Source organism: Akebia trifoliata, chromosome 13, assembly GCF_017979445.1.
Source record: "Akebia trifoliata isolate Shusen 1 chromosome 13, ASM1797944v1, whole genome shotgun sequence".
Classification (NCBI taxonomy): domain Eukaryota; kingdom Viridiplantae; phylum Streptophyta; class Magnoliopsida; order Ranunculales; family Lardizabalaceae; genus Akebia; species Akebia trifoliata.
The window spans coordinates 11,941,968-11,965,064 of record NC_141387.1 but is presented as its reverse complement, the minus strand read 5'-3'; the positions used below and the strand labels follow the sequence as shown (position 1 = coordinate 11,965,064).

At 34.5% G+C, this 23,097-nt stretch overlaps 2 protein-coding genes across 6 annotated transcripts; both read left to right on the top strand.

Moving 5' to 3' along the window:
- LOC147387868 (large ribosomal subunit protein eL32z-like) lies at nucleotides 1-2,962 on the top strand. 5 transcript variants are annotated; one of them, XM_086421805.1, is made up of 4 exons: nucleotides 1-98; nucleotides 302-410; nucleotides 2,363-2,544; nucleotides 2,673-2,962. In XM_086421805.1, exons 2-4 carry the CDS (start codon nucleotides 321-323, stop codon nucleotides 2,800-2,802), a joined length of 402 nt encoding a protein of 133 aa, XP_086277931.1. In that variant the 5' UTR covers nucleotides 1-98; nucleotides 302-320; the 3' UTR covers nucleotides 2,803-2,962. The 5 variants fall into 5 exon arrangements, with proteins under 5 accessions (XP_086277931.1, XP_086277930.1, XP_086277932.1 ...); XM_086421804.1 differs by having other exon boundaries at nucleotides 22-90; XM_086421806.1 differs by having other exon boundaries at nucleotides 43-90; nucleotides 305-410.
- Nucleotides 2,963-10,948: 7,986 nt separating this feature from the next.
- Nucleotides 10,949-19,015, top strand: LOC147387867 (mitogen-activated protein kinase 20-like). The gene is made up of 10 exons (XM_086420110.1): nucleotides 10,949-11,564; nucleotides 13,306-13,714; nucleotides 14,745-14,872; nucleotides 15,015-15,074; nucleotides 15,609-15,758; nucleotides 15,861-16,016; nucleotides 16,945-17,156; nucleotides 17,242-17,343; nucleotides 17,972-18,141; nucleotides 18,276-19,015. Exons 1-10 carry the CDS (start codon nucleotides 11,541-11,543, stop codon nucleotides 18,728-18,730), a joined length of 1,866 nt encoding a protein of 621 aa, XP_086276236.1. The 5' UTR covers nucleotides 10,949-11,540; the 3' UTR covers nucleotides 18,731-19,015.
- The last annotated feature ends 4,082 nt before the right edge of the window (nucleotides 19,016-23,097 follow it).

Below are 23,097 nucleotides of genomic sequence, written 5' to 3'. Positions count from 1 at the left end.
AAAACTTTACTCCACCGATGATAAAAGCCTAATCACCAATAGGGCTTGCGGTTTCAATACGAGCGAGGGAAACCCTAACCCTAACAGACTGTTACTCTGTAAGTCGCCTCTCTTTAGATTGATTGCTCTGTTGTTCTTCATTTTTAAAGATTGTTTCAGTAAGAATTAGAATCTGTTTTATCATCATTTCTCTCCTGTGATTTCCCCTTAATTTTGCTTCATTTCCTCTGCATCTCAAATTTTAGGGTTTTTTTTTTAGTCTGAAAGCTTTCGAACTGACATTGTACTGTTGTTAATCTAGAAGTAAAGAAGGAGAAGCCATGGCGGTACCTCTGTTGACGAAGAAGATCGTGAAGAAACGTGTCAAGAAGTTTAAGAGGCCACAGAGTGATCGCAAGATCTCTGTGAAGGTAATTTGTTTGGTGGTTTGTTTTTTTCACGGATGAACTTGTTTTTTGCTGGAAATGTTTAATTGTATCATCTCTACAGACCAAATTAGGTACTGGGTTTGATTTCTTATCTTAATTGGTTGATTTAGTGCACCACAATAATGAATCCGTTAAAAATGACTGTAGAATAGGAAGAATTAAATTCATGATCTCTGAATTTTTTCAGCATGAGATTTGTAGATAGATGTGTTTGATGCAAAGGACCAAGGTTTCAGGTTTCAATCTTTTTTGATGTGTTTGAAGCTTTGTAGATATATGTTTTTGAAGCAAGGGACCAAAAGGGAATGTGGAAATCATGGTTTCAATCACGGTTGTTCTACACTGGTATTGGGGAGATAGGTTTTTTATTTAGTGTCTTAAATGAGTAAAACAAGAACTTCAATTGGAGTTATAGAGGAATGGAGTGATGGGTCACGGATAGGTTTTATATATGGCGAGAAAACAAATGGAGTTATAGAGAATGATGAAAACCAGGTTTATAAGTTATTTCTTGTTTTTTTTTTATCTTTTCTTTTCTTTTAGTGGAGTTATAGGTGCAGCACTCTCTTTATCATGATTTCAAATCTTGTCTGTGTGAGTAATCTTGGTATTGTTTATGGACGGTATGGATATTCAATGTGTATCTTTTCGCTAGTTATCTCGTTTGACAACCGAGATGACTTAGACGATATCTTCAAAATATCATCCGGAGCCAATAAAACTATAGAAAATGCAAAATGCAAGATTAGGTTTACACCCTTGACTGAAAGGCAAGTTTACTTTTTCTTGATGGTTTAATGGTGAAATTGATTTTCCCAAAATTCCACAAAAACCCTAAAGTACTAAATCAAAATTTGAATAAAAAACAATGCTAAAGTGACTACACAAGACACTGTGTTGGAGTTTGGACACTAAGCTGATGTGGAGGTGTGCTTAGAACCGTAGATGTTTTTCGCTCATATCTTGAGGAAAAGCATCCATGGTTTTGAGCACGCCTCCACATCATCTCAGTGTCTAACACGGTGTCATTGGAAGTCACGTTAATATTATTCTTTGGAAAATAAAAATCACTATTAGATCATCCAAAAAAAAAGAGAAGCAATGTTTACTTTCGGTCAAGGTGGGTAAACCTAAGATCACTAAATTTCCAGGGGGGTGGGGGGTTGTGCTAAATTACCCTTAATTAAACTAGTTGTTTAACTTACTTGGTAGGACGTAGTTTCTTTTTTTGTTGGGTGGGTAAATTGGGTTTTGGAAGAATCTGTATGAGGGAAGTCTTTACCTATTATGGGGCTTGACAATGAGTGAGGTGGCTTGGAAACTTATGGTGAAAAAGAATTGTCTCGCTTTCTATATTATTAAGGGAGTCAAAATTTGAATAATTTCTTGAAAATCAAAAGCCTTTGAAGCTCAAAGGTTAGGCTTTCAAGTTTAAACAAGCTCTCTTGTGGGTCTCCAAGGGCATTCAGCATCGCCTTTGTTGGTTTTCTCTACATTAATGGTGTTGATGTGAAAATATTCTGAATGGATTCTCAAGCTGTGAGCTGAATTCTTTTGTAGAGGGTTTCATCATAGTCAGGATTTCAAGGAAGGTTTGGAACAATTCTGGATGAAAAGGGTATGAGTGGATTACCGTGCGTGTCATGAACTATGCCATCTTGGTTGAATTAGTTAAGGTTCAGAAATAAATATAATTTAATAACCCAGTGCTTTCCTTTTGCTTTGGCTAAAGTTCTAAACATTGCTGATCTGTTTAAGCCCAATTTTTGTAAAGTTATAGACATTTTTCAATTCCATTCCTACGTCAGCATGTATGTGTATAATTGGCTAAATATCAAATACTCTGTTTACACTGCAAGTGAAATCTCCGAATTTTATTGGTGAGAACATTTTGGGTTGATCATGGATGGTTGGGTCAAATACATTTATGACAGATAAACTGGCGCCGGCCCAAGGGTATTGATTCTCGGGTCAGAAGAAAGTTCAAGGGATGTACCTTGATGCCCAACATTGGTTATGGCTCAGACAAGAAGACTCGGCATTACCTACCTAACGGTTTCAAAAAATTTGTGGTGCATAACGTCAAAGAGATTGAACTATTGATGATGCACAACAGGTGATTAATAAATTGAGCTATCCTTAATCTATATATATTATTCATCAACATTATTTACAAGTAAGAATCGTATTCATGTTACCTTTTTCTTGACTATTAATTTATTTTGTTACTGCTATGCTATGCAGGACTTATTGTGCAGAGATTGCACACAATGTGTCCACAAGGAAAAGAAAAGAAATTGTTGAGCGAGCTGCTCAGCTTGACGTTGTTGTGACAAACAAACTGGCCAGGTTGCGTAGCCAGGAGGATGAATGAGTGTCCTCTCATATTGGATTCGGTATTGAGTTGCTTTTATCCATAATTTTCTTTTGCAGTTTTGTTTCTGGATTGTTGCTTGTCCTTAGATCCGAGAAGCTACTATTCCCGACTACAGTGATTTTGTTCCCCGCAATTGTTAGAGATTAATTTGGTGCTATTGGTTGGTCTTTATTAAGATGAGATCAGTATATTCGAGAACAAGTCGATGATTTTAACCCTTGAAAGAGGCCAATATCAATAATTATCCTCCCAGCAAGGCAGGTTGGATTATGATCAAATTCATATAATTTGGGTTTTTTTTTGTTTTAGATATCATATTCCCGATCCCCTAAAACTTGGGTTAAGTAATAATTTATATAGAGTCTGACTGTCCTTACTAAAATAGTAAGTATTTCACCCAAAGCGTCCATGGGCTCAACTTGTAGCATGCAAAACCATGATCAGACCCTTGAGGGTTGTAAAGGACAAAATTCTATCAACTTTGAAAATAAAAATTCCAAAAAAATTAATTTTTCTCACCTTGAATTTTAATTTTAAATTTGAGAGTTAAGGTGGAAGTTAGGGAACTGGCCAAGTAAGTTTTGTATTCCATTTAGATGATAGTTGGAAAATTAGTGTCCCAAAGAAAGAGAGACCTTGGCAATCATTTCTTGTGTGAACCCCTAGATCTAGCCTTTTTTATACATGTATATATATAATGGAGCAAAGCAGTCTATATACACGAGATTTATGTGGTCAACTCACATTGTGCTGAGATCTCAGTCTCTTTTACAAAAATTGAAGATCTTAACGAGTTGGATCTTAGAGTTGGATCTTAATTAAGATTCAATTGTCTCTAATGCAAAAAAATTGCGAAGTTGAGTTAAAAAATACCTACTATAAATACCATGAAAAAAGTTATTTAGGGAGAAAACTTACTTGGAATCGTTCCTATTTAGAGTTTAATTCTATCATTATTATGCAACCAACAAAACATAACTCTTTAATTCCCCAAGTGACCTGAATTCCAACATTTAGCAGTGTTCAATCCCATAATTGGCAGTGCACTTAATTGCGTTTCTTAGCCCTCAAAAGTTATTTTAGAATTGAAATTATGGGTTTATAATGATTTGGCTTTTTGTTAATGGCCAAACATAGAAGCTGAAAATAATCACTAGTGTTTCATTTGTGGTAAGTTGGCAAAATTTAAGATGGCTACAATCTTTTTTTTTTTTTTTCATAGGATAATGCACTTATCTTTTAAGATAAAAAAGACAACTTAAAAAAAAAAAATTTGATGTCTCAATCAAGGGTTGGGTTCAAGAGCCAATAACATGCTCAACATGTTTTGTCTTATATGGGCTTAGAGGTTTTGAAATGGATTTATCTTTTGTGAGGATGATCTTTATGGTGAGGAGATCATTTTCACAAAATCAGTTCATTCTAAAACTTTTAATCTCAATTTACAAGTTAAAGAATCGTGGATTATCAATTTTTACTGTTCATTTGTAAATCAAAATTTATGGGGTTAGAGTTTTTGAAATAGGCTGATTTTTTGTAAGAATGGTCTTTATTTGTGAGGAAGATCTCCTCACTATAGAGATCATCCTCACAAAAAATCAGTCCATTCCAAAACTTCTAGCCCTTATAGGACGAAACACATTGGCTATGTTATTGTTTATGTTATTAGCTCTTGATCCTGATCCCTAAATCAATGACTAGAAAGATCAAAACTTAGTATGATGATCAAAATGTTCAAGCAAGTTTCCCAAAATACTCAATTTTGCCATATGCTTCCATCTAGAGGGCATCCACAATGTTATCAAACAAACCACTTGTTATCTCATTGGTTTGTTGGACTTCAGCTCTTTGTCGATGGCGAGCTCTCTTTCCAGTTGGAAAAGCATGGAGATTAAGAGCTCGTTTGGATACAAACAAAAAAGTAACTTTTTAACTTTTGAAAGTTATAAAGTGTGTTTGGATTTATTTTAGAAAATTACTTTTTAAATATAAAACTCCTTATTTTTTAAAAAGTAAAAGAAAACTATTTTCTACTTTCTATCCAAATGGACTCTTAAGATTACCCCTCTTCTCTTGGAATTCATAATGTTGGTTTTGATTGCTCATACATTGAGAGAAAAACTTATTCCAAATATTTGAGATTGGTTAAATGAATCATATTCCTCCATTCGATTATGTCAAAAGCCAAATCTTCTCTTATCAAAGGAAAATAATAATAACCTTTTTCACTCTTCATCTACGTTTCCTCTAAATTGTCTTCTCATTCTTGTAATTGGTTGTCGATGATTTTAAGTTTATCATTTATTAGAATTATTCCTACATTTTCTCCAATGAGTTGGTTGGGAAAACCATCCATTGTCATACAATATATAATTTGACTTTCTAGCTCATGATTTTAAAACTTGTCTAAGACCGAGATGTATCGCCTGAGTTAACTTGGTATCGGAGTTGAATGAGATTAACTCACAAAGTCACTTTTTTCATCGAGATTTAAGATTCACGCTCAATTTTTTTATTTTTTGAACAAGTCATCTCAAACGTATCGAAAAACTCATCCGAGACACGAGACCAAGTTTTAAAACCATGTTCTGACTACAATTTGATGCACCTAATTGGGACTCTAAAGTACTAAGAAGGTTTTCTTAGATTACATGATCTCCACAAGTTGGGTACATTTAGGAAATTGGGACCCACATTTTTGTTTTTTAAGTCTCTTATCATTGTGGGTCCCGTCCATAGCACATATGCATTAACAACTTTGAGAAAAGTACAAAAGGAAATGAATAAATAAATAATCAGCTATAGACCATGATGAGTGGACCAATCATACAACGTGTGATCAACGGTTAGAGAAATGCCGAAACTTGTAAACCAGAGAGATTCACCAATCCATAGATGTTAGTGGGAGTGGGACCCACATATGAATGTGATCCTAGTCCATGGGCGCTCATGTAATTGATTGATTCAATCAGATCATCATAGCCATTACAATCATGGTCTGTGTTGATGTCCCCACAGCATACATGGAATCATTTCTATTGAACCCAAGTTTCATGGACACAACAGACATAATCCCACTCCCCTAGAAATGCCACCTAGTACACTTTGTTGGGCCCATAGTAATGATCTATGGATCTCGGTCTATAAGGGCTGTTAATGGGGGTGGGTTCGGGCTGTGCTTGGATGAGTCCTGACTCAACCTTAAAGAGGCGGGTTGTAACGTTGACCCCTATTGGGTGCATGGAGGCCAAGCCCAAGACCAGTCCTAATGCGGTCAGGTCGAGTTCATTGTTTTTTGAATTTCATAAAAATACAAATTTATGCACATTTAGTCATTTGATGTTATTTTTCATTAAATAGGGTTCAACGTTCATCTTTATTTAAAAGAGTTGTGTTGGAATGATCTCAAGCTGGAACCTCATATCGCATTTCTTGACGTGACAGAGTGATGTCAAGCTAGAACCTCATATCGCATTTCTCATCAGCATTAATCTATTTAAAAACAGATAGAAGTTAAAATGAGCGTAAACTTATTATTTTATGATATATTTTGGATCCGATTAGTTGCACACCACCTACCATCAATTGCACTCCATCACTTGATATATATTTTTTCATTGCACTCCAAAAAAAATAGAGAAAATGTTTCACTCCTATGTTGTTTTTATTTTCTTCTTCAATTATGCCCACAAAAATTATTGTTGGTTCAATAATTTTTGTAAAAAATTCTTAGTTATATAGCAAGCAAGCATGTTTACATTACAATTTGCCGCAAATACCTATTAAAAGTAAAACTAGGGGTGCAAGATCTCTTTTTAATACCTATTTAACCTCATATTCAATCCATTGCCTTCAATCTCTTATTGAAAATCATTGAATTATTTTCACTCAAAAATCTGTTGGCTTCAACTTTTCCAAAATCTTATCTTATTATTGAGATTTGAAGGTTGAAGGAGATAAAATCTTGAAATTGAAGATGATGGGTTTTGCAGAAATATTATTATTATTATTATTTTTTATTTTAAGGATTTTAGTTAGAGGCTGAAAAGAGGGTGTTTAAATTATTCTCTATTAGTCTCTCATGGAAGATTGGGGTCAAGGAATATGTCATCAATCTGAAAACACAGGAAGATTATCCCAAATATTTTGCTTCAATCATGGTTGCCAAATGGATAGGGAGTGGACATCGATTTTAATGAATTATTTGGTTGGGTAGGTTAAACTTTTCAGCTCTTACATATATATATATATATGATTGGAAGTAGAGTTTGTTTAATCTATGAAGACTCAAAATTAACTTTTAATATATTAAAAATAATTCTTATTATATTTTAGATATCTGTTATTGGCACACCAACTTTACTTATTACACACCAATTTCTTAAATTATTTATAACACCCAATTAAAGATTAAAATACACTATTCAGTTCTAGTTATTAATCACCGTTACAAAACATCATAACACTCGTTCAAACAATTTCACTAGTTATTTACAATTAGGATTGGGCTCATGTAACCTAGACATAGAAAGGGAAAGAGGGGGACTATTGGCATCCCAAATTTTACTTATTCTTAAATGTTCATTTCTTCTTTTTTATTTTTAATTGGGGGTGTTCTAAGTAAAAGTTGAGGTGCTAATAATATCTCACATATATTTATTCCATGCTAACAATAAAATTTAGTTGAGTTTTTTTTTTTTTTTAATGTGGGTGTTTTTAATGTATTAGTAATGAGTGATTTATACACATCCCTAAATAATTGATGACATGCCCTTTGACCTAGTTTCTTCCAGAGAGTAAAGTAAATGATCTAAATACCTTTGCATTCAATTTTTATTAGAAAACCCCTTGATTTTATCCTTAAAATTGGTCATGTTCAACCTTAAGATTTTATCTTATTAAACCCTTCATATTTCAAAAAATATTAAGATTTTTGGGGTACAAGAATGATTTTTTCAAAACTTGTCTTCAACCTGAAAATTCTACTTATGAGACCTATAAACCTCAAGAACGATATAAGATTTTTGAGAAAGTAAAAGACGATATTCAAATTTGGGTAGGGTAAGTAAGAATTTTTTTTTCGATAGGCAAAGACGAGGATGGAAAATATGGAATGAAGTATTTTGTTCGATATATAATTTTTTTCCTTACTTACCTGATATGTGGTTTTGTGGAGTATTTCATGTACTTGAGGGATTTGAGTAAGATATGGTAGTCTAAGAGACTAGTTGCCTTGCCCATGCTAGATAGGTTTAAAATCCTGTCATAAAAAAATAAAATAAAAAATGAATATGTTAAAAATAATTTTTCATAGAGGTTGAAGAGTTTGATGATGATGATGAAATTTTTGAAGAGTTTGATGATGATGAAATTTTTGTCAAAAATCAACGTGTTTTGGTACACAACGTTGAAGATAATTTTATTTTGCCAAGAACATTTTCAATCGATCTTTAAAGCACCAAATAAAGATGGGAAGATCTCTGAACCTAACTCCAATCGGTTTCACTATTAAGACGTATCGTCTATATCACTATTTATGTGGGGGGATTTTGAAGGGCCTCTTTATATCATTTAAATACCTATTTGTCCTTTCTTTTTTATCTTTTCATAAATGCCACTTTTGATGTTCTCTTTTTATGGAACACTGCTTCGCAAAAGGTGGGGGGGGGGGGGGATTTTGAAGGGCCTCTCTATATCACTTAAATACCTATTTGTCCTTTCTTTTTATCTTTTCATAAATGCCACTTTTGACGCTCTCTTTTTATGGAACACTGTTTCAAATATTATTTTTGTCCATTAGTTATCCCCATTTCATTTATTTGTATTTTTTCTTGTTGTTTTGAGTTAATGAATAGTGATTTGGAGGGGATAGACGCCAATTTGAAGATGTAAGTTGGAGATGCTCTGGTATAAAGATTAAAGACAGGGAGATTTTGGTCAATTTAATTTAGTCTCTCAAACAAAGCTTAAGTCAAAGGGTATGTCATCAGTGGCATTTTTAAGGAGGTATTCCAAAATTTGGCAGAAATATAGGGGTGTGAAATAAATTCAAAACGTTACGTGTCTTTATCACTCGTATCTTGATGAAAATCATCTACGATTCCTATACACTTTCACTTTGTGCGATGATAGGTACAATCGTGAGGTCACTTCAGCATTATTCTTTGGGAATATACTAACACGTGCATGATGTTGGTACCACGTGCTAATAAAATAAGTCTTGACCGACCACACTAAGCGGTAGCTGAGCCAAGCTGGTTTGAGCTGCTTAGCCGAGTTGTATGAGGGACGTTTCGTGTCGGTGCCGTTTCCCAACCACTTACTAAACGAAATGGACAAGAAACGGCGTTGTGTTAACTTCACTACTCATAGAATGTGCCCACGTGGCAAACATCTCACCTCTATTCAACCTTGTAAGAGGTTCTAAACGATGACATTTTTATATAATTACTATTGGCATCCCAATTTTTACTTATTACACCCCAATTAAAAAAAAAAAATTCAAAAATTAGATTGCTAATAGAAACTCTCTTTCTTACTCTAATTTTTTTTTTCTTCATAGATTTCTATTTTTTGGATTTAGGATTATATGTAAATCTAATCATAATTGCAAAACAACTACATTTGAAAGAATGTTATAATGTTTTGTAACATTGAGATTATAATTTGAGCCAATTAGTTTGAAGTGTGTTTTAATTTTTAATTTGAGTGTGATAAATAATTTAAGAAATTATAGTGTAATAAATAAAAGTTGTGTGCTAATAATAGCTCTTTTTTTTTTTATATATAATTAGACACATATTTTTAAAATAATGGCTATTTTACTAGGGAAATGTTCAGCACCCTAAGTTTTACCACACACTTTAACAAACGTTTTTTGTCCTACATGGGTTAGAAGTTTTGGAATGAGTTGATTTTTGGTGAGGATGATCTCTATGATTAGAAGATCATCTTCCCCAAAAATCAGCCCATTCCGAAATGTTTAGCCCCATGTTTACACGTTGAAAAATCGTGGACCGTCCATTTTTTGTAAATCAATTTTGATGGGGTTAGAAGTTTTGGAATGAGCTGATTTTTGGTGAGGATGATCTCCTCACCATAGAGATCATCCTCACCAAAAATCAGCTCATTCCGAAACTTCTAACCCATGTAAGACAAAACGCGTTTGTTAAGTGTGTGGTAAAACTAAGGGTGGCGAACGGGACCCATTTTACTATATTATTTCAAATGTAATTTTAGGGTAAAAAAATGGTTTGTTAAATTAGAAAACAATATTGCTTGGGTGATTTTTTTTTCTTGAAAATGATAATTATAATATTTTAAATTAAAAATCAAAGTAAACTTTCAAATTTTAAATATAAATTTTTTTCTCTTGAAATTGAAATTGAAAACATAGTTAAATTTCATTTGGTCACATCCATGCCTATGTTCTGAAAGTAGATATTTCATTTTCCCATGAGAGTACAATCTTATAATAAAATTGAATAATGATTTTTTTAACGCCCCCAACGTAGAACTATAGATTATTCATCTCGAAAAATATAAAATTGTAAATCTTTTTCTTGTGTATCTAGAGGCAAATGATCTACGTTTCTGTGATGAGGCATATGTGAGAAGAGGGGCATCATATTATCGCATCTCAATAAAATTTGAGAGCTGCTATTGACACCCCAACTTTTACTTGTTACATTTAAAGGATTCTTCCTTGTGTGTTAGTAATTGCCGATGATGGTTAGAAAACTAACTATTTGATGACACCATAGGATCTCTTCTTATCTTTAAAATGAGAATTACTATTAAGGTCAGTTATTGAAATTATTTTAATTAAGTAATTTACTAATTTTACTCTCAATATGCGTCCATAATTAGAAGTACGGGCCAAGTTAAAGAGAAATTCTATTGGCACACCAACTTTTACTTACAACGTACTGATTCATTTAAAACGTTTATTTAGATTGATGTGTTATAAGTAAACATTGGTGTGTTAATAGAAGTTCTCATAGAAAAACAGGCTGAAACATTCAAGTAATTACGAAATACTACCACTATCGTATCTCATCGGCAAACTCCGTATCTACGGATTGGATAAGGAAGACCAATGCTACAAAAGCCCTAGATTTAATGCAAGCTCCTCTCTCTCTCTCTCTATTTCTCTCTTTCGCTCGTTCGCTCGGTCTCTCGCTTCTGCTCAGGATCTCCAGATCTCTCCTACGTTCTCTCAGAATTCTAGGGTTCTCCATCTCCAATCTCCATTGAAAGCCTCCCAGGGTTCAGATCAGATCTCATCTGATACGGTGATACCTTCAACTGCCAGGAAATTTACCTGAAAAAAGAAGACAAAACCTTGTATTTATAGACGAATCTCTCTGTTTATGTATCAGTCGAGTTTTCAGAAATCAGATCTGGCGATGTTGAAGTTGTTGCAGAAGAGGTTTTACTCTCTATGATCGTCGTGGTTGCGTTCGTCCTTGTTGTACTTAGGGTTTGCAAGGAAACGGCGGAGTCCGAGGGGTGGTGTATGAGGGATTTGGTTAGTTGTGTATGTTTCGTCAAGAACTCGGAGAGATTAAGGAGAGATTGTCGGCTTGTGATCCGGAGCAGGGGTAGATGGGGGAAATGTGGTTGATTTTCTCAACTTTTGGTTATTGATTTTTGTTGAATTTGTGTTGGATTTGAGAAAATAGGAAGATTAAAGGGGGTGTTGGACAGAAGAATTTGTAGATCGAGAAAAAAAAATGCAGCAAGAACAACGAAAGAAGGTTAGGATCTTTGAACATATTTTTTATGAATTTATATTGTTTCAATAAAAATTAGATCTGTTTGGCTAGGGCTGGGGCTAGGGACAAAAGTTGAATCTTTGCACCGAGCTGGCTTGTCGTAGTAGATTTGTTTTCAAATTAAGAGAAATTTAGTCTTTTTTGAGCTTGTTTATGGTTTTTGTTTTGCTTTAATTTAATTTCTGATCAATGGGTATAAGCATTATTTTGTTTGCATTTCTTTATTTCTTGTAAATTTTTGGGTGAGTTTCTGTTGTTTTGATAAAAATTAGATCTGTTTGGCTGGGATTAGGGCTAAAGTTTGGATCTTTGCACCGAACTGGGCTGTTGTCGTAGTTTTGATTGCAAATTAAGAGAAATTTAGTCTTTGTTTGAGCTTGTTTATGGCCTTTCTTTTGCTTTAATTTGATTCCTGATAAATGGGTATAAGCATAATTTTGGTTGCATGCCTTTATTTCTTCTTAATTTTTTGGGTGAATTTTCTTTGGTTCTCTAGAAACTACTATTCGATGAGATAAATGCTTAAATATCTGTTTGAGCATCTTAGATTCCAAGTTTGGGCATCTGTTGTTGCTATTATTCCCCCGGCTTCTCTATCGAACCCGATTCTGTTTGTTAAAGCGATGACCTTTTTGGTCCAATTCTTTCTTTCTATTAAAATAATTGTGTCAAAAATATTTTTTTTCTCTGTTATATGGTTTGGAATTTGGACGTTACCCATAATTTCTAGAAGTTATTTAGTTTATGGATAAATATGATTTTTCGCTCTTCTCCACTGTCTTAAATGTGTCTGTTTGTTTCCATCTTTTGGCCTAAGTTAGAATTCCTCATCAGTATTGGATATAAATAAGCAGCACCAAGTTTCCACTTACTGATGGAAAAGAAAATTTCCCGCCATTTTGGTCTGTAGGAAGATAAGTCCTTTCCTTCTTTACTTGATTATGTTGGAGCATTGTGACCAATTTGTTCTTCTTTAGCTGCCATCATTGGCATCATCACTATTGAAATTTTTTTGCTCAATATTGGTTTTTCATTTTTAACTAGGAATATGTTCTTCTGGAGATCTAGAAATATATATATATATATATCCAAACATTTTTGAAAATAGGGGTTAGAAGTTTCAGAATGGGCTGATTTTTTGTGAGGATGATCTCTATGATGAAGAGATCATCCTCACCAAAAATCAGCTCATTCCGAAACTTCTAACCCTAGTTTACAAGTTGAAGAATCGTGGACTGTCCGATTTTTATAGACCACTTTTGATGAGGTTAGAAGTTTCGGAATGGACTGAGTGTTGGTGAGGATGATCTCCTCATCATAGAGATCATCCTCATCACAAAAAATCAGCCCATTCTGAAACCTCTAACCCATACATTGAAAAAATGTTTGGCTCTCTTTAGGACCTCCGAATGCCACCCATGTATATATTATACCATCAAGTGAGACTCAGAGAAAACTTGTTTATGGAAATGATTGCCATGGATTCTTATAGTCAAAATTATTATTCATTTCTTGACTCCATTCTTGTCGTTCAAATAAGTTCTTGGGTTTTCATCTCAATAAGTTCACTGTGAGAATGAGACCTTGACCTTGACCCTGCCATTCTATTTGTTGTAGCTGATGATTTTTCTTCATGTTTCATTTTACTGAAAATTTTCACTGTAACCTACTTGCAGTGTGTCAATCATGAAATCTGAAATGATTGATTTATCCTTTTTTACAGAATTCTACGGAGATGGACTTCTTTACTGACTATGGGAACACCAATAGATACAAAATTCGGGAGGTAGTTGGGAAAGGAAGCTATGGTGTTGTGTGCTCAGCCATTGACACACATACTGGAGAAAAAGTGGCAATTAAGAAAATACATGATATTTTCGAGCACATCTCCGATGCTGCCAGAATACTTCGTGAGATTAAGCTGCTTAGGCTTCTACGGCATCCTGACATTGTTGAAATCAAACACATCATGTTGCCACCTTCAAAAAGGGAGTTTAAAGATATTTATGTCGTTTTTGAGCTAATGGAGTCAGATCTCCACCAAGTCATCAAAGCTAATGATGATTTGACGCGGGAACACTATCAGTTTTTTCTTTATCAGCTGCTACGGGCATTGAAGTATATCCACACTGGTATAAAAATTATTTACCTTTTTGCTCATATTCCTTTTTGAACCATCTGTAAGATATTTGTTAGTGATAGAGAAGAAATTGCATAAAAATACGACGTGCCAGTATGACATTTATCGGCTCATTTTTTCACTGCCCTTTACATAATCACGACATTTATTAGCTTTACAGGTCCGAGGTTGCCTTTATGTCATTTTGTGATTCTTTTAAAGGTTTTTCATTGATGTTCTTTTTATATTTAATCATAGCTATGAAAAACTCTCTCAAATGGGTGGTGTTGGGCTTTTGGAGTAGGTCAGGTTGGATTCAGGAAAAAAAAATTCATGACAGGGTTTCTGATTGAAATGGTATTGATGCATTTTCTGGTTTGGGTTGTGAGCTTGGGACACTTGCTTACCAGTGGGGCTCTGGAAACTTCCTATGTATGCTGAAAATAATTCTTGTATAATTTTGGATAGGTGACATAGGAGCTTTCAGCTATGTACTTTTCAATGGTTAAGTTTGTGTTTGTCTTTTCTGGATGAGCTTATTTAATAGGGAAACGTTAGCTCAAGCAAATGTAGACATAATTATTCATAAGGGATTCTGTGTTTATTGTGTGTGTGCCATTTACAAATGGTCTAATTCATTGTAGGAGAATCTGTATCGCATTTGTAATGTATGCCTTAAGGATTGTGAAAGCTCTTGGCATATTTGTTGTTCAAGGTTCCTGAGGGTACTTTACTGATCCTGGAACTTGAAAACCTTTCTTTTTTATCTCACTGATACTGTCCATTTAGTTAAAAGCATAGGTTTTAATTACTCTGAATACTTGGTGGTATTGTTGTTGTTCAAGGTTCCTGAGGGTACTTTACAGATCCTGGAACTTGAAACCTCTCTTCTTGCTCACTGGTACTACCCATTTCTTTAAAAGCATAGGTTTTAATTACTCTGGATACTTGGTGCATTGAATTATTGAATGTTGATTTTTTGTTTGTTGGGGCTTAGAAATATTTGTGGGCCTTTTTTCTGATACTTAGCTAATTGGCTGCAGCGAATGTGTACCATCGAGATTTAAAACCAAAGAATATATTGGCAAATGCAAATTGTAAACTCAAAGTTTGTGATTTTGGGTTAGCAAGAGTTGCATTCAATGATACCCCCACCACAATATTTTGGACGGTATGTCGAATACACCTTGGACTGGTTTTATATTCTTTCCATTTTACTTCTCCAGGATTTAAAAATTCCCTTTTTGCGTGACTACAAAAGTATGTATTGATATAATCTTTTGGTATTTCATCTAAAACAACTAATTTTGTAGGATTATGTCGCTACAAGATGGTATAGAGCTCCAGAGCTGTGTGGATCATTTTTTTCTAAGGTATGGTTATTCCTGCTATGACTGCTCTACACACAGGTTTTATTCAGATCAAACTGGAACTCATAAGCGCACAGATTTCATGATTCCATTGATCAGAAACTTATACACACGTAGTTGAAATGAATTTTTTTTTCTTAATTTGGTTATAGTCAGGCACTCACCATTATTATTATTTTGAATCATATGTTCCTAAAATGGAGTCTTAAAGGATTTTGTTTGTAGTGGTCTCTGCTACATCCATGTCATTAGAGTAACTGATACTGATCTTATCTCTACAAGTAATGGATGGATTGTCATTGTTGCAATTCTTGATTACTTGAACAACTGTGGTTATTCTTGTGAGGAATATCTTCTTAGTGTTTTGAAGTAGTAATTCCTAGGCTAAAAATAATCCTTGTTCAGGAAGGAATATTGAAGTCCTGTGCAAGTTGACAGGTAACTATGTTGAATCTGATGTTAATTTATCTGGAACATTTTATACTACAGTATAAAGTTTTCGTTTTAATTAACATGATGTAATTTTCTTTATTGCAGTATACACCTGCAATTGATATTTGGAGCATAGGCTGCATTTTTGCTGAAGTATTAACAGGAAAGCCACTATTTCCCGGTAAAAATGTTGTCCATCAGTTGGATTTGATGACTGATTTGCTTGGAACACCTGCACTAGATACCATTTCTCGGGTATGCTAATTACTTTTTGTTCTTATCGTTTGATCTTGTTCAAGTTGTACTTTGGCTTTCTAGGGTTATCCCAGTATCAATGTTCCCCTTTAATTGATATAGGTTCGGAATGACAAGGCAAGGAGATACTTAACAAGCATGAGGAAGAAGCAGCCTATTTCTTTTGCACAGAAGTTTCCCAATGCAGATCCTTTAGCGCTTAAACTGTTGGAAAGGCTGTTAGCATTTGATCCTAAGGATCGACCGACTGCTGAAGAGGTATAGATTATGCCGATAGGAAGTTGTGATCAATCTGATACTGATATATTCTATTAAAGAATCTCGCCACTTGTCTTTTATGAATTTTGTGTGGCACTTGGACCTCTGGATGATTTTTAATCTATATAATAAAATACAATGTTGGACCCCACTTTGCTATAGTTTTGTGAGGATTTAAAGATTAAAACAAAGGAGTGGGATCCACACAACCCCACTATAAGCCTTTTCTCTTCGCCCCCTTTTCTTAAAAAATCCTTCAACTTTGTCCCTTCTTTAAATAATATATACCACTTCAACTGCTCCTCCCCCCTTTTCAATAATATATACCCCTTCAACTTTACTATCTTTCATCTGTTTTTACCCCTTTAACCCCTGCACGAGCAAACTCTAGTCTAAAAAATAAACACAACGGTGGGGCGGCTTAGACTCGTAGCTCAATTGGGTTGACACCTTGCAAAACAACTTTGAGGTTGTGGGTTTAAGTCCAACTTACCCATAAAAAAATATAAATAACTAAAAGAAAAACACAACTGGGGAACCCACTCAACTATAATTTTGTGGGGTATAAAGATTTAGACAAAGGAGTGGGAAATGCATAATCCCACTTTATTACCTTTCTTTTTCTCCCCATTCAACTATATCGTCTTTCCTCTCCTCCTCCCGTTTTGAATAATGTCCCTCTAACTTTACTATCTTTCCTCTTTTGCCCCCTTAAACCGTGAAGAGGATGCCCATGCCGTAGCCACATGCAAACTCTAGTACTTTAATACATCAGAAGGATGCTTAGCATCCGACTGGCTAGGCCTCAGGTTTTATGCCGTCATTTTTTTTTTTCCTTCATTAGTACAGCTGCAGCCTTTGCTTTATTTCTCCAGTAGCTGATATCTTGATTGTTATGGTAGTGATGTCGTTTTTTTGGGTGTTACAGGCATTGGCTGATCCTTACTTTAAAGGCCTGTCGAAAGTGGAGAGAGAACCATCTTGCCAGCCAATCACAAAACTAGAGTTTGAGTTTGAGAGGCGGAGGGTGACAAAGGAGGACGTACGAGAACTAATTTTCCGGGAGATACTAGAGTACCATCCACAACTTCTTAAAGACTACGTGAATGGAACTGAAAGGACAAATTTTCTCTATCCTAGGTTCTGATTTCTGGCTATTTAGAGTTCACTTGGTTCACCAATAAAGGAAATTTCATTTATGCTGATTCATCCCTTTATTATGCAGTGCTGTTGATCAATTTAGAAAGCAATTTGCTCATCTCGAGGAAAATGGTGGTAAAAGTGGGCCAGTGATTCCACTGGAGAGGAAGCATGCTTCTCTTCCTAGGTAAATTACTCTTCCCAAATTTGTTCATCTTTCAATTCACTTTGGTGCACTCATGGCTCCCTTCAGTTTTGGGAAACTATACGCTAGTAGAATCATATTCTCACTATGGATATTAACTATGAATCTGAATGACTTACGCATTGGCCTCATAAATTCTCTGCCATTGCACTATAAAATAAGAGAGCTACTATTGGCACCCCATCTTTTACTTATTACATCCCAATTTCTTAAATTTTATTTATCACACTCCAATTAAAGATTAAAACACACTCTTCAAACAGTATAAAGGATCGGCTCAAATCTCAACATTTCAAAACATTATAACACGTTCAAATAATTTCAGTAGTTTACAACTATGATTAGGGTCATATAAAATCCTAAATCTAGCAAAAATAAAAGAAGAGAGTTTCTATTGTCACTCCAACTTTACTTGTTCTCAACCATTCAATTATTTTCTTTATTTTTAATTGGGGGTGTAGTAAGTAAAACTAGCAGTTAGCAGCTCTGCAAAACAATTATTTGCTGATTCAATTGCCATTTCGAGTGGCAGTTTTGTTTTGAAGCACCTTGTCTTCCTGAGTGTTAAATCACGTTGTGAATGTCATTTCAATGGTTGTCCTGTTTGCAGATCTTCTGTGGTCCATTCAAATACAATTCCTCCCAGGGCACAACCGAATTTGGGTTCATTAAAAGATCGTCTAATCTCTGAAGATGCATTTAATAAGTTCCCCAGAGAAACAAATGGAATTTCAATGAATTTATCAAGGACCTTGCAGGCACAGCATAGGATCCCGCTGGGTATGTGCATTCTGTTCTACTGTTCCAGAACAGAAATTTTATATTCTATTGCTTTGAATTTGGTTGACACATCTAATTTGAATGCTTGTGTTTTTCCATTATTGATTTGGTTTTGTGAAACCTTTTCCGTGCAGCTAAGCCTGGAAAAGTTGTGGGACTAGTTGTGCCCGATGAGAATGGGAATAGGTTCAAAGATACCTATGATCCAAGAATGTACGTAAGGAATGCAGTTCTTCCTCCTCAACCTGTCCCTTCTCCGTACTGTTTCCGCAGAACCCATGTGGAGAAGCAAGAAGGGTCTCTCGTAGAGGTTGAGAGGGATATATCACAAACCAGACCTCAATTCTCACAATGCAACATAATGGCCAAATTGGCCCCAGAAACATCAATCAACATCAATTCCCCTTTCTATCTCTCACGGGCGGGGCTAACAAAGGCCGACCAAGCCGATGATGATCAAATAGCGATCGATTCAAACTTGATGCAGACGAAATCTCAGTTTGGTGGGATTGGTGTTACTGCAGCTGCTGCTGCTGCAGCTCACAGGAAGGTCGGCACTGTTCAGTTTGGCCTGTCAAGGATGTACTAAGACGTGAAAGCCATTCCAGAGAAAAAAACTTCTGAGGCTCTTTTCAGTGAGGAGATGAGAAGCTCATTGTTCTTGGAGTTTGAATGTATCTTTATAGGTGGTCAGTGGGGTTGGGAGGAAACAGGAAGAATAAATGTTCTTTAGATAAAATAGGAAAGGGAGAGAGGGGGGGTGTTCTTTGAAGAGTCAGCTCTATCTGGGTATGTTTCACTGTCTCAATGATTAAGTAATTACATCTTTTAATGGAAGTTTACACAGTCCATCATTAAAGGCAAAATTCTTCTATCTGCGTTTTTATGTAAATGTTCCTCTATTATTAGTCTTTGTATTGGTTGACTCTTTTCATGATGATCCAGGAGATGGGCTTTGCTACTGGTTTTAGTATCTAAAATTCTGGAAAATCTGAGGGGTAGAATGACTGATTTTATGTATAGTTGGTTTCAACATATATATGTTCATCAAACATTTCATGAATGCTGTTGGTTGGTTATGATTAGCAAACCCAGGAATTTATTATAAGGGTACCATCAATCGCCATTTCCGCTTGCATTGCTTCTCGCTGTCCATATCAGTGGGTCCAAAGGATTATTTTGTTAAAAAAGAAAATACCAAAGTCATGACACATAAAACTGGGCAAATGAATGTCTTACAGGAAATGTGTTGTGGTTTGAACTTTGAATTAATACTTTGAAGTAAATAGGATGGTTATGTTTATATACATCTCTGCTTTAATGGAAACTCCGGTCCTTCTGTTGAATGATCCTCCCTAGATGGATTGATTTTGTGATGCCACTCTTAGCCCAATATAGGTACTCTATGGAAGTCTCTTAGGTTATCGAATATGGGATTCTTTATAACTAAACTAAAAGTAATTGTCCGTCTAATTATTCCCCCATTCATACTCAATAGTTTTTGCTCCCACATATAGGACTCTCAAGAAGAATATCGTGTTTGATGATTTACTTATAGAATGAGTTTTTATCATTATTGTTGAGTGTATGTTTTCCTTCATTCTTGGGTGCATCATGCCCCAATTAAGTCTCGTGACCCTCTTATATTCATAGTTCGTGATCTTCTTATATTCGTAGTTCTCTCTCTCTCCAAGAGGTCTGTCTTTTGGAGTAGTTAATTGGTTAACATGGTATCAGAGCACTAGGTTCGTATAGGTTTGGTTCGTTTCTTTCCACTGTTATGGGTGAGGGGGAGTGTTGGTCTATATTTTCCTTCACTCTCAGGTGTGTCATACCCCAATTCTTATATTCATAGTTATCCCCCCTCTCCAATAGATCAGTCTTTTAGAATAATTGGTTAACATGGTATCTGAGTGCTAAGTTCGTATAGGTCATGGTTTCAATTCTTTCCATGCTTATGGGTGAGGGGATGTGTTGAGTGTATATTTTCCTCACCTCTATGGTGCATCATACTCCAACTAAGTACCATGACTCTCTTATATTCACAATTCTCTCTCTCTCCAACAAATCGATTTTTTGGTAGTTGGTTCATTAACTGTATTGTATCTCCTTAGATAAACAAGATGACTTGGATGAGATTTTCCAAATCTTGTTAGAGTTAGTAAAACCCGGCTGATATTTATATTTTACTTAAAATAATTATTTTTTAGTATTTAAATTCATATTATCTAAATAAAATATGATTTTATAACCTAACATCTTCTAATCTAACTTATTTAAAAAAAAATAAATTATATATATAATCTATAGACTCATGAAACATGAACTCATATATTCACACACAATTCAAACCATATATATGCGAGATCCAACGATAAGGATAAAATATGTACCTCTAGAATATATTACGGATCTTTAAGATACATCTGAACTGTTGGAATGGTTTATCTCATCCAAGACTAGTTGACTCGTCCAAAACAACTCGGTCTCATCCATCAAAGAGAGGTCAAACCGAGTTTTAAAACCATGTTTTGTCTATACTTACTCCCTATCTTACCTTTTTGTACTCCATGTTTGCGAGTTTGTTCATTAAGATTTTTAATCTCTTGAAAAATTTATTTAAAAAGTGAAAATTTTAGACTGACCTACTAAACTATTAAATTAGGTCAACTTCTAATATGATAGACATGATTTAGAACTTTTGATAGAAATGATCACCATAATTATTTACCAATCAACTACTCCAAAAGATCGATATGTTGGAAAGAGGGAGAACTATGAATATAAGTAGGTCACAAGACTTAGTTGGCGTATGATGCACCCAAGTGGAGGAATAGGAATCGAACCTGTGACCTATACCTAGCGCTTTGATAAAAACTTAACCAACCAGTAACTCCAAATGACCAATATGTTGAGGAGAGGGATAACTATGAATATAAGAGGGTCACATGACTTAGAAGGGTTATGATCCAAAAGACCGATTTGTTAGAGAGAGGGAGACTATGAATATAAGAGGGTCACGAGACTTAGTTGATGCACCCAAGAGTGGAGGAGAATATACACTCAACAGTTTTGAAATCCAAAATCTCGGGAGTGGACTTGTGCTAGTCAAATTACATGTCTTATATAGGGCTTGGATTATTTCCACCTACCATTTGCGTAATTGTAATAATAATAAAATTCACTTTTATTCCCCCCAATACTCAATAGGCGCACCAACCACTTTCAAACAAAAAGACCTAACCTCTTGTTTATAACGAAAACTCTCTCTTGCTTTCTATGGATTTACCATTGAACTCAATGATTCCAATACAAATGGAAGAGTGAACACGAAGAACTCAAAACAAACTCAATGAAGTAATGCTAAAATGATCGAGACAAGAACATGTTGGAATGTAGATGTGTAATTGTCTGTGTTCACATGTAATAGGTCGTGTCAATATGAGCTTGTCCATAGATGTCACCTATCGACACAAACAATTGCTTGGAAATCACTTTATGTCAATGAGCGACATCCAACTTGGTTGAAGTCATGTCAAATGACACCTATCGACACAAACCAATTTTTTTAGGTATTTTTTCTAGCATTGGCTTCTATTGTTCTAAGCTCGTTTTCAATCTAAGATAATAAAAAATAGAAAAGAAGATGAAATGGTCATTTTGTTGCAAAGAAGGGAAGACGGGTAGGTAATAGTGGTTTGTTTGCTAATAGGGAAGATGAAGACGATAATAAAAACATGAATTCGAGTATTCAAAGAGTATATGAGTAGGTGTACGTAATAGGTAAGGTGCATATTGATATAGGGTAGAACACATAAATTTAGAATTTATGTTAAAAATCTAGTTTTAGGGTGAAATCCCAAGAACTAGGAGTTATGAAGAATCTCTATGTCGAGCAAAGCAGACTAGAAACTTCAATCTAGGTTTAAGATTGATGGAAATCAATTGTAAACATTAAAATTAAGAATCCATATCGGGCTCTTATACTAAAAAAACAAAAAAAAAGAGAAAAGAAGTCTCTTCTTTTTTCTTTTATTAATCAATCTTAAAAAAAATAAAAAAAATTACTAAATTTGTTTATTGGAACTCCTTATATAGATAACTTTTTCATAACAACTTAAAAATCTTCTAAAATATTAAAAAGTAATTTCTTACTCTATTTATAACATACTTTTAATTATAATTTAAAAAATAAAAATAAATTTTAGGAAAAAAATAGAAACAAAGGACAAATTAGAAATTTCTTAAAGTTGAAATAAAAATTAACTAGAAAAAGAATTTAAAAAAAAAAAATTGAAATAGAAACTCAATAAAAGAAAGAGTCCTAAAAGAAGTTGGACTACGTCTTGAGGGCCGGTCAAATATTGAGTTGAGTCGATCAAATTAATTTGACTCAGTCAATGTTGCTGATTTCTTTTTTCGACACATCTTAACTCGATCATAGGTATTGAAAAAAGTATCAACGAGCCTGTCTACATCAATATAGTAAGTTGTTATAACTTGTTAAGGTGCGCTCATAATAAAAGTGCACTTATGTCAAATGGTGTGTGCAATAAGAACTACCCATTTTATACAACTTGGCATAATTCCTAATCATATCACCGAATCTCCGAGTCCGTAGTATCGATTTCTGAGTTAATTCAAATGAGTTTTAATACTAAGTCAACTCGAAATACAATTGCGTCGAGTCAAGTCGACTCAGTAGGTTTTAAAACATGTATACAGAATATTGCTTTTTTGTGTTTTTAGGAGAGAAAACAAACTAAAGAAAGAAAAAAGTATGTGAGAATGAAGAATATATCACAGAAAGGAAATAGAAGTAAGCATCCGTCGTCTGATCCTTGCCTTGAGTTTCAAGGATCAAATCAAACCTTTACAACCCTCCAAGAAAAGAACCAAACCCAATTATTCCGTCATACATGTCTTTGTATAAAAGAACCCATGCCTTCTTAATTC

What these genes read in the sequence shown, in the direction of transcription:
- LOC147387868 (XM_086421805.1), top strand. Translation starts at nt 321, where the DNA reads ATGGCGGTACCTCTGTTGACGAAGAAGATCGTGAAGAAACGTGTCAAG. An exon ending in ATCGCAAGATCTCTGTGAAG is followed by an intron (nt 411 to 2,362) that starts GTAATTTGTTTG and finishes CATTTATGACAG; the next exon opens with ATAAACTGGCGCCGGCCCAA. An exon ending in CTATTGATGATGCACAACAG is followed by an intron (nt 2,545 to 2,672) that starts GTGATTAATAAA and finishes TATGCTATGCAG; the next exon opens with GACTTATTGTGCAGAGATTG.
- LOC147387867 (XM_086420110.1), top strand. Translation starts at nt 11,541, where the DNA reads ATGCAGCAAGAACAACGAAAGAAG. An exon ending in AGCAAGAACAACGAAAGAAG is followed by an intron (nt 11,565 to 13,305) that starts GTTAGGATCTTT and finishes CCTTTTTTACAG; the next exon opens with AATTCTACGGAGATGGACTT. An exon ending in GTGGATCATTTTTTTCTAAG is followed by an intron (nt 15,075 to 15,608) that starts GTATGGTTATTC and finishes TCTTTATTGCAG; the next exon opens with TATACACCTGCAATTGATAT.